The sequence below is a fragment of the Notolabrus celidotus genome, chromosome 11 (assembly GCF_009762535.1).
Source record: "Notolabrus celidotus isolate fNotCel1 chromosome 11, fNotCel1.pri, whole genome shotgun sequence".
Taxonomy (NCBI): domain Eukaryota; kingdom Metazoa; phylum Chordata; class Actinopteri; order Labriformes; family Labridae; genus Notolabrus; species Notolabrus celidotus.
Window position 1 is genome coordinate 29,020,950 of NC_048282.1, and position 11,661 is coordinate 29,032,610.

The following is an 11,661-nucleotide window of genomic DNA, read 5'->3' on the forward strand; positions in this document are numbered from 1 at the left end:
ATGTCACAGAGTGATCATAATCACCACAGCAGGGATGTTTCAGAGCGAGTGGGGGAGGTGGTGGTTGGTGGTTTTTACCGTAGTGTGGGTAAGGTCCTGTCAGGGCGGTGGTATGGGAAATCCAGGCTGCGGGATCAATAGGTCTCACCGGTTCAGCTGAACAAAGGACACAAATGAGATCATTTGGTTAACTTGTATTTGTTGAAGGAAAATTTGATTTGTATTAAAGTCTTTCTTACCACGGGGGATGGTGAAGTAGCTTCTAGGAGACGGGTCCCAACATTTGGCAACAGTAAGACTAATAGGACTGTGAAGGAAGAAAAGTTGTTTTGTGACATGATAACACAAACAAACTACATGATCCAGGTGGCATTAGAGCCCATAAATACTGTGTTTGGAACAGTGAAATGACTGTTTTTGTCAATGGAGTCTGTTGACATTGAGGAGAGGGGGGTTAAGGCTCTGTTCTGTTGGGGGATCTTAAGCTTTCACAAATAGTTGTTATCGGTTTGGACCAGTTATGTTTTCAGAAACTTGAAACAACAACCTGAGCTGATCAGTGGTGAAAACAAGAACCTTAACGGATGTAAAGACCACTTGCAGATCATTTTCAGCTAATACTATACATGAAAGCAGACAGGAGAGAGCAGAGTCTGCTCCACCACACATTACAGACCACATTACTTTCTATCAGGCTTAAACTGCTGATCCACACTGACTGGTTCTGCTCTTTCACCTACTGGAACAGGAAGTAAGTTGTGATATTGTTTAACTTTACAGCAGTTGCAACCATTGTTCTGTTTAAGTGATAGATGTTTTCTTGAGAGTTTTATCATGGCTTTATTGAATTGGAGTGTCCTGGTCTCCCAATTGTGTGTGCGGTGTGGGCAGGGCTTACAAAAAGTGTAGGTAATCCTTTTGGTTTCATTTTCACATAGTTAAGTGTCAGGACTGGTACGCCTTGTCAGTGAGTAATTGTATACTTGCAGTGCTGATGATTCAAACGAGAATTAATGTAAACTTATGTTGGTTAATTTTGAGTTGTGTTTTGTGCTTATATTGCAGGTTTACAACCTAATGTGTCTCATGGAGAGATACCGCAGGTCTTTTCTTCCTGCAGTGGTCAGACTCTATAATCAATAATATATATATATATATATATATATGTGTGTGATTTTAAGATATGCTTATCTTTTACCTCTTTAATTAACTTTTTAATAATTGTTAATTTATAGGCTCTTGTTTGCTTTATATATTTCTTTTGCACTGTCTACTCTGTTACTGTAACACTTGAATTTCCCCGTCGTGGGACGAGTAAAGGAATCTCTCATCTTATCCTAATTAAGAGTCCAAATAACCTCTAACCACCGAGTGTCGGTAGGCAAGTGTGCGTTTGTTGTGTACCAGTGTGCAATAAACGCAAAAAGAAGGAGACTCGAGTTGTGTCCGCCGTATCTGTCATGATCCTCATCATGGCAGCCCTCTCCTCTCCCTCTTTGTGTGTGTTTTGTCATTTCCCTGTCTGTTGCTCCTCCTCCTGTGTCTCTTCCCCTTGTTTGTGTCTTGTGGGTGAATGTGGGCGGGGTTTCCATTCTGCAGGCAGCACCAGGTGAAGCCACTCAATAATCAACCCTCTCCTTTAAAGACTCCGGATTCTCTCCTACTCGTTGCCAGATTGTACTTCAGTTTTAAGGGGTACACTGAGTCCGTGGCTCCTCAAGAATGTTTTTGTTTTGCTTGTCTTTGTGTGTGTCAAGCTGATGTCCTTGTGTGTTTTCATCTAGATTCAGAGTTTGCCGTGCATGCTTCCTGCTCTCGTGCTGATCGCTTCCCTGTCTGCTGCTGAACCTGCCTGCCTTTGCCTGAGCTCCAGTTACCCTCTGTGGAAGGACACTGGAAAGAGGGACTGCTCCGCTCGTTACCCACGGCGCCATTACCACGGAGTTCACTCTAAATAAACACTTGTATTTTTCACAATCCAGCTTGCCTGAGTTCTGCATTTGGGTCCAGTCCTAGTGACAATCATAACAGTATCTGTTCTGACAACCCTTCCAGAGGGGAGTTTATTAAACTATAGCAGGTAGATTAGTAAAATCTGGACAGATATTTAAGTGGAAGGTACGTAAAACAGGTCAGCACAAGTGGCTAAACAGAAAACACAGTACAATCTGCTCATTTATACTACATGGAGCGACGCCTGCGAGCTAGTTCAGGCAGACAACTCGAGCTGCAATGCCATACACGTCACATGTCCCACTCTCTTATCCATCATCCAATCCTGCCCTCTGCCTCTCAAATTGGCGGTCTATTTAAACTGGGAAAAAATCTCCCATCTCTCCCTCTGCCTGTCAACGACTCTGCTGCTGCATGCCATTGCTGATATTTTCTTCTTCCCCGCCGCCTCCCCAGCTTCCACCTGCAGGCTCCGGGGGTGTTTAGTATGTTTTGCTCATCACTCCTCAAGTCTGCATGTAAACTTATCTGCAGGGAGTGATGAGGCCGGAGCCTGGGCGCCGAACATGAATATGTATTTGCTGCTGCAATAAACAATTTAAACGTGAGTTGTCTGACTGAAATAACATTAGCGTATACATCACTGTATGTTCAGACTGATGTAGAGAAGTAAGGGGAAGAATCACCAGAAGCCAGACTGCTTAGATTTTAAATTTCTAAAACTACTCATCACTGAACTTTCACTTATTTTATCAAATCAGATTAAGTTTAAAGTAAGATAATCCTCTGTGCTAACATTCAGTAGTCACAATAGTCAGTAGTTTGTGTGAAGAAGCTGTTTCGTGTGATCTTACCCAGTTTTAGAAACAATCTCTCTCAGGATCCTCACAGCGTCGTCATTGCTCATGTTCTCAAAGTTTACATCATTAACCTGTTTGACCGACAAATAAATATGTAATTATCTCATTATATCAAACACATCACATATTTATACACTGAGTTGTGAAGCTCTGCAGAGGCCTTAACTCTGTTTATGCACTAATCCCTGAAAGGCTCTCTGGCCTTCAGATGCCTGTAAATCCTAATCTGATCTCTATGGGAAACAATCATAATAATAATAACACTATATGAGTGAATGTTGAGGCTAAAGCAAAATGTGTTTTTATTGTGGGAGTAGCTGAAGAGCTCTGTCGCACAGAGATCAAAAGAAAGGCTCGAACAGGAAGGAAAAGGAGAGGCAAAGTGACTTCTATAAAAGCGCCTTAAAACGGAAGTGAATACAACTTTGTGGTTATTAATAGGCTCAGCCGCTCAGATAGAAATGAGTCATCTCTATATGTGTCACATTAAGGTTTCACACTGTACACAGAGGAGGAACTGAAGAGGCGAAAACAGAAGTGTCAGATTGTGTACCTGAAGCAGCATGTCTCCAGGTTCTATTCTTCCGTCAGCAGCGACGGCTCCGCCTTTCATGATGGAGCCGATATAAATACCTCCGTCTCCCCGGTCATTACTCTGACCAACAATACTGATACCCAGGAAGTTGTATTTTTCTGTCAGGGTGAGAGCAGAGAGTGAGTAGAAGAACAGTATCATTCATGTATCTATATCTTATGAATGGATGTTGTCAGGTTACCCATGTTAAGTGTGACGGTGATGATGTTGAGGCTCATGGTGGAGTCTGTGATGCTGCTGAAGGATGAGGACTGAAAGACAAGATAGAATATCAGACACTTATCAAAGTGGCATGAAGACTACATTCAAAAGTGTTGTAGTCAAGACCACATTAACTGAGATCAAGACATGTCCGAGACCAGAGTGCACTGAGACCAAGACAAGACCAAGACATTTAGGGACCAAGACCAAGGCAGGGCAAGACCGAGACAAGACCAAGACCATATATATATAAATGAAAAATCATTAAGAGAGTTAACAAAATAAAAGACTTCTGTTTATTTTATTTAAGTTTGCTTTAAATACAATTGACAGCAACAAACAAGGTTTGGTTTTGTCTTTGTTGCCCTTCTTTTGACTCCTTAAGTTTTGTTTGGTCATCGTAAGTTTAACTTTTGCTTTAGATTAGAGGTGAAACTTTGTTTTCTGTTGCCTGTGATCTAAGGAGAGGTAGGAGGTCGTACAGTAATGAGGGACACACCAGTGGTGGTCTCGACCGGTCGTGATATAAAATACGGAGTCAGCCCAGTCCGAGACCGAGACAAGACCGAGTAAAAATGCTTTCGATTCCTAGACGAGACCGAGATCTTGAATAAGCGGTCTGGAGACCAAGACCGGTCTCGAGTACTACAACACTAACATTCAACAGCCCGCTCATCTGTTTCCCACACTCCAAGTCGATTTCATTTAAAGCAGGAGCAGTGATGTGTATTAAAGATGCTCACCCGATCGATTTTAGCCACTTTGTGCCTCCGTCGGCGGCGTTTGTGTCTGCGCATCAGCTGTGAGGATGAACTCTGTTCTGTGGAGCTACTGAGCCTGAAACACAGGAGTAGAGACGTAAAGAGAAGAGATGAGATGTGAGAGGGGAAGAGGACTTTAAGTGGCATGAGGAGAAATTATAAGATATGTTAGGCACTGTGTTTGTTTACAGTACAAGTGTGGACAAGAGACAAAAAATATGATAAATACATAATAGCACTTCACAAAACAATAACTCAGATACACTTTATAAGCAGGAATTAAGATTGATGTTTAACCTATTCTCCCTTGTGTGTTGTACAGCTGTCAGTTGATTTATCTTGTCGTGTGCAAAGCTGGCAGAAGGTAAGTCTACTTTAACTCCTTTCTGTATTTAAAGCTCCAGTGAAGAACATCTGTTTGTGATGATTGTGCACCCCCACTGGACAAAATGATATCTCCTTCTTTTTGTTGATTGTGTTCTGTAAATGTATAAATATCCTCCTGTTTTGTTCTAAAATTCAAATATATGGAAAATGTTTAGTATTTGGAAACTATGGCTTTTCTTTACCCCTCTGTAAATCGTCTTGTCTGAAACCTACCCCTTTACGATGGTAACAGGCATTCAAATAAAATATGTGAGTTGTTAGTCTTTTTGCATATTGTCTTGTTTCCTGTTGCAGATCATACAGAAGCATCACTGTTCATTTCAGTCTGATTCATGACGATCTACAGACTCCTCACGGGAGCTTTATCTGGATATGACTCAGTTAAGTTCCTGTTAGAAACAAAATTAGCCAACAACTAGTTGGAAAAAGATTAGTCAGCAACATTTTTTTTTCTCTTAGTTATAAGTCATCATTAAAAAATCAGGAGTTTCTGCCAATTCCAGAACAGAGAGGAGAGATTGGTGGTTTTAAATGATCCTTGTGTGTCTCACACAAGCACCGTCCAGAGAGCTTTCTGTTTTTTTACCCCCTAAGCTTTGAAACTCTCTGCATCTGGACACTAAGACGGCAAGCTCTCTGGCTGTTTTTAAAAGTAAACTTAAGACTTGCCTTTTTAATCTAGCTTTTAATTTGGAGTAATTTATTCTTTAGCCCTGGACTGCAGTATTATTTTTATTATTTTAATCATTGCTTTAATATTTATTTATCTTATTTAATTATTTATTTATCTATTTATTTATTTTATTCATCTGATCTTGTTAACACTACCTTATTTTTAACTTTTCTTTCCACTATTACTTATTTTATTAATTTTACTGTATTGATATAATTTCATTTTTTAAGTATTTTATTTATAATCATGCCTTTTATAATTTTACCATTGCTGTTGTTTTCTGTCTCTGTTTTTATGTTTGAAAGGTGCTATATAAATAAAGATGAGTTGAGTTGAGTTGAGTTTAAATCTTTGAAAACAGAATTTAGTTACATTTTGGAGTGTTAGATCAGCAAAGCAATAATTAGAAGAAAGTAAGCTTGGGCCTAGGAAATAAATATATGCTTCTTTTCAAATACTTTATAAATTTAAAGATCTGTCAAATTGGATGTTTACTTAAAAGTCTCAGAAATCATCACAAAATAACTTTATTCCAAACGTCTTGTTGCTGATGTGGCTAATTTATGATTGAACTTATTCCTGTGTGTAATATTCTGTTGTTTGTCCTTTGTTTTGTATGTTCTTGTCCCGACCAGGACGCCCTTGTTAAAGTGAATTTGTATCTTAAAGGGATCCTGGTAGAAAAAAGGTTCAGAAAAAAATAATAATACTGACACGATTTCCTAAAAGAACACCTCAGACAGTCCTGAGAACAAAACAAACATTGTGATCTTCATTGTGAATTTGTGCAGACTGCAGAGTAACACATGAGCGCTACCTTTTTGATATAAGTGAGTATTTTACCTGCTTGCATCCTCGTCTTCCTCACTGTCAACAAACGAGCTGGACTCCAGCTCGCTGCTCATTACTGAGGCGCTGTCGTAACCCATGGCCGAGTCCCTGGCTGTGCGCTCTGATTTGGAGTGACCGTTGATGCGAGGGACTGCAGGGAGAGAAAAAGAGCAGAGCAGCAGTGAGTCAGACGGGGGTCACGCATGCTCGTCGCTGGGTTCAGATCGGAATGAGAGAGAGCAACTGGGAGAGGAGGAACATCAGTGTTAGTGAGAGTGGAGGGAATGTGAAAATATTGACGTGATGAAGCAACAGAGACTAAAACAAAAGAAGAGCTTTGATGTGGGTTATATGTGGAAGATTATGACTCTGTTCGAAACATGAACTGAAAGGTTGATACAATATTTCTACCAGAGCTTAGAGGAGAGAGAACAGATGAATAAAACATCAACAATCAGCTGCAGGGTTAAATCAAAGGATGGGGAAAATACAAGACAAAAATAAAGCTCTAACAGTCAGTTAGTCTTTCCTTACTCCAACATTACTGATACCACTATGACTCAAATATTATGACTTTGCTTTTTACATTGTGTCCGTCCATTTTTTATGTGACTTGTTCCTTTAAATTGTAATTTTTCCAGTGAAGAAATAATCCTACACATCTGAAAAAACATGACCGCTACCACCGATTACAAAGCTCTTCATAATTTCACCTCCCAGCTGTGTATAGTCACTCAGTCGGTCTACATACGTACACTGCCAGAGAGGTGGAGCTGTCTCAGGGTGACAGCGGATGGGCCGGAAAGGTCTCACAAGGCGAAGAGGGCGTGGCAGCCAGCGTGTTCGCCGAGAGCAAGCAAAACATTCCAGCAATGTGGTCGTTCCCATTGTTAGCTCCGCCCACTGAGTGCTTTCATGTAAGCTGAGCTGCTGCTCCACACAAGCACTCAATCAGCAGAGGGACCTGCCATCCACAGTCACTCAGACATATTTGCTCCCACGCTCAAGTGACGGCCCCGCCAGAGAAAACAAACCAAAACAAAAAAACACAAGCATGCAGGTTCACCAAGACAGACTGAGACGTGTGTGTCTCTGTGCTCTCTCTGTGCTCGGTCTGTGCTAAAGCCAGCCTGAGCCACAGACGCAGACACTCTCTGCTCACCGACTGGTTGCTGACAGGCTTCACAGCTTATCTATAACAGAGGCAGTGACAGAAGAACAGGGAATAAAAAGTCTGTGTTCAGTCAGGAAATAAGACGTCAGATTATCACTGTTTTGACAGGAGATGGGAGAGTGGAGATAAAGTTTGACTTCTAAATTCTTAAATATTGGCCAGCTATTAAAAATGAATGTCTGATTAATTGTTTTAAACTGCAATTGATACATAATGTTTTAATAAAGTCAGTGTGCAGCTATTAAACTGTTTATTACCCTTCTAGTTTGTTGACATCATACAAAATAAATCAGCCATCAAAGCTTGCAATGTTCAATATGTTTCCCTCCAAATAAAACAACAAATATTCCATAATGCTATTGGAATAAAATGCACCAAACTAACCACAAAATTAAATCATAAATATCATATTACTTAATCAAATGTCATATATCATTGTAACAACAAGCCCTTCTCACCACAGCCGACAGTGTGTCCTCATCCGCCGCACAGACAATCTGAACTGAGAGTCAGGACAAAGTATCGCCTCGTCCCTCCCTCCCTCTCTCCCACAGCACGCAACTATAGTATGACTGCTAATCTGTCTCCGACCAATCAGAGGATGGAGTTCTCCAAAACAGAGGATTTGAGATGATGTGCCGTCCTCTCCCAGCTCTGCCTCAGGTGAAAGCAGCATCAGGTTATTAAAAAAACTGGTGTGCTTTTAGCGGCTTTGCATGCCCCAAAAATATGATTTTCAGATACTCTTCATAACAGATTCAGCAGCTGTTTTCAGCACTTTGCCTTAATACTTTAATACAAGCATAAGTGCTTTGGCTTAACCATGTCTCTTTTGACCTCGGCCTTAAAATCCCTGCTGCGCTACAACATAACGCTTAATGCAATAGATATGTTTTTTCTCTGCAACCATATATCAATGAATATAGGAGTCTTGTTTTACAGGTATGCTGCACACCTGGTGGCCTCAAAAGAAACTCTACCCCTGTAGTCCATCCTACACCTGCCCCTCTCCTAAAATGTTGCTTTATTCATCCATTCATTCTCAAATGCTGCAGCACACACACACACACAAAATAAGACAGGATACGTTTACCACTTAACCGATCACTGTGAAACAGGCAGCATTCACACTGAGACAAATCACTCAGAGCGTGTGTATAAGGTGACAGGGGAATTCCTACTGCTGCTGATGCTGCAGGCTGTGAGGTAAAGAGGCGGGGCTACTGGCTCCTCCTGTATATGGCCATATCTCAAAGTCATGTGACTGAAAGAGCAACTGAGGAGCCTAATTGAACGCCATTAAAGTGAGGCCTTTATGAGCCATGAAAAGTGAGGGTAATCCAAGAGTGATCCCTTAACGGTTTGAATTAATTAGAGCGATCAAACAAGCAGGAAGAATACATGATATCATCCTGGAGCAGTTCTCTACTTTCTGTGTAGTAGAGAGTGATGTCAGGTTTGTGCTGAGGCTAGTAAACAGAAGACAGAGCGCGCAGATGCAAAGTTCATCAGAGCTTGTTGTGTGTACGCATCACGCGCTAAACAACAGATGTACAGTCAACAGTCAGTAGCAGAGGATCAGACGTGATCAGTCCTGGAGATATGTCTTCATCTGAGTCAAAACCACAGGATGCAGAAAAAGAGAAGGAATATATCGGTGTGATGTGGTGCGTTTATTATGCTGGGATAAAGTTAAATCTGTCTCCCACTGCAAAGACAGCTCTTCCGACATCCTGGAGCTGTACTCTGTGATACTAATTGCACAATAAGCCAGGAGTGCAGGAAGAGAGAAAGAGAGTTCTGTGAAGAGAGGATGCAGGGAAGAGAAACAGAGAGAGAGAGAGAGAGAGAGAGAGAGAGAGAGAGAGAGAGAACTGGATTTCCTGAGTTGAGATGACAGCAGGCAGAGAGCGTCAGTACGAGGCCTTCAGGACACGAGGAAAACATGCAGTGAGTGATGATAGGATTACAAATTACAGACGTGTTCTTTTTTCATCTGCATTTTTTTTTTTAAGTTTTGGGCTTTTTCTGCCTTTATTGACAACTGAAGAGAGACAGGAAATTGGGGAGCAGAGAGTGGAGGAAGACATGCAGCAATTGGTCAAAGCCGGGAGTTGAACCTGTCACTACAGCCTCTGCATATGGAGCACGCCAAAACCACCAGGCCAACAGCACCCCTTCATCTGCACTTTTTATCTCACTCTTAGCTCCACCTCTCCAACCATCATGCTAGCTAGCCTTACTGATGCCACCAAATTTGCGCCAATTAATGTAAGGTTAGCTAACCATTAGCTGCAGCTTCATTGGATCAGCCTAGGGATGTAAAAAATTAATTGACTATCGATTAATTGATTGTTAAGAAATGACTCGAAATACGTGTTTTTGTTTTCAATTTTCCATCACATGGAACAAACATCATGTGGTCTTATATTACACTCAGCTATCAGGGAGGTGTTTTAATTTTAAAGCATGTTTCGATGTGGATCAGCTGTTTGAAGGTGTTGCACACAGCGGAGACGCTCAGCTGGCGGCTGTGCGTCAGGTCTCCACGTCTGCTTTTTAAAGAGGATCAATACGCAAATGTTGGCAACAACGACACGGACACAAAGGTTCACAACTTTAAACAGAACATTTCCCAACCTTTTGAAAACAAAGCCAATAGACTGATGGGAATTGCAAGTACGCTATGTTTGCAGAGCAGCAACATCAAAGCCGTCTGAGCTTCTCTGCCGCCGGACTGATTATGACACGGTTGCGCTCCTGGCTGACACCTGACCGCATACACGTGTTTATTATTCTCAATAAGAAGAAGGAGACAGAAAACTGGACACTGTGAGTCTGAAGTCCTTTTCTGTTAGTATTATGAGCCTTCACATTATAAGACTATGTCTGCAGAGATTTTTTTCATGAGCCTAATCAGTGTTAAACATGTACCCATGTTGAATACTGTCAGTTATATGCATTTTGGTGCTGTGGAAAATGTAATTTAGGGGGAAAACAAAGTATTTGGCGTTGTTTTTGACATAAGAAAACTCAATGTTTTTTTTTATTGATTAATCGATAATTGATAGTTAACATTTCCCAAAATTAATCACAGAGAATACTTAAAATTTACATCCCTAGATCAGCCAAATGGTTTTATGCACGACTCAGGTATCATTGGCTCAATCTAACAGGTCAAATGTTAGCACACTGTTGTGAATATTGAGTGAATTATATGTGTATGTGTATTTTGCTAATGTTCATATTCTATGCAGATGAATAGTTGTGCTCATAAGTTTACATACCCTGGGAGAATTTATGATTTCTTGGGTAGTTTCTGTTGTCTTTATGACATAAAAAGAGTAAACACAGTTGTTTGATAAAAATGTTGCTTCACCCAACCACTAACCATGAGTGATAATAGTTTTTTCTCTCATCATTCATCATTTCATTCTGAAAAATGGCCGAAAAAATCACAAATTCTGCCAGGGTATGTAAACTTATGATCACAACTGTATGTGATGTTCTTGTTGAAGTTTCAAAAAAACTAACTTGAGGTATTCTAGGGGAAATTTAAGTATTTTTTTCCCTGCAACACCCAATTTTAGTTTGCATGAAGCTGCAGTTTCTTCATTCACATCATGCTGACTCATTCTTCATTCCTTTTAATATGTTGCGTTCACTCCTCCACTCATTTCCATTCACCTGGTCACATTCATGGTTTCAGTTTTCTCCACCTCCACTTTATTCACGCACAACCCTCCACCTCCTCATCACCACCTTGCCCTCACAGCTTGATCGCTTCATCATCTCATAAGCCTCAGATGACATCATCAGACACCTTCCCGTTACCGCCTAGTGTTCACAGTTTCTCAGCTTCATCGTCTCTCTGCCGTCAGATGACATCATCGGCCAACACCTCCACCACCACCAGCGGCTGGACTCCACGGGGGGGACAGATTCTGCAGCTGCTCAGTGCACACACTCTTAGATCATCCTGCAGAGCTCAGGCACCAAAGAGACTCAGATATTTGTCTTAGATGCACTAATTTGTCTCTCATGACTGAAATATGTTGCATTAAGTTTATTTAAAAACACCTCAGTTTGTACATGTATATCGTTGTTTGTGTGTGTTTGATTTTGTGTCTTTTTTTAAAGTTTGATTTCATCATGAAACTGTTAAAAGCTAAAAAGATGGATAGTCTGAAGTCAATCTAACTGATGATGACAGTGACAGTGTAATC

The 11,661-nt window shown here is 40.9% G+C and overlaps 1 protein-coding gene across 2 annotated transcripts in view; it reads right to left on the minus strand.

Annotated features, from left to right (window-relative positions):
- Positions 1–11,661, minus strand: part of LOC117820886 (segment polarity protein dishevelled homolog DVL-1-like) — a 39,622-nt gene that overhangs the window by 8,144 nt on the left and 19,817 nt on the right. Inside the window, exons 5-11 of one of the 2 annotated variants that reach the window (XM_034694816.1) lie at positions 6,274–6,412; positions 4,353–4,446; positions 3,590–3,659; positions 3,367–3,506; positions 2,808–2,884; positions 240–307; positions 25–156 (exon numbers count right to left, since the gene is read on the minus strand). In XM_034694816.1, the coding sequence (XP_034550707.1) occupies positions 25–156; positions 240–307; positions 2,808–2,884; positions 3,367–3,506; positions 3,590–3,659; positions 4,353–4,446; positions 6,274–6,412 (720 nt within the window). The remainder of the gene's footprint in view (positions 1–24; positions 157–239; positions 308–2,807; positions 2,885–3,366; positions 3,507–3,589; positions 3,660–4,352; positions 4,447–6,273; positions 6,413–11,661) is intronic. The other variant, XM_034694817.1, reaches the window with a different exon arrangement.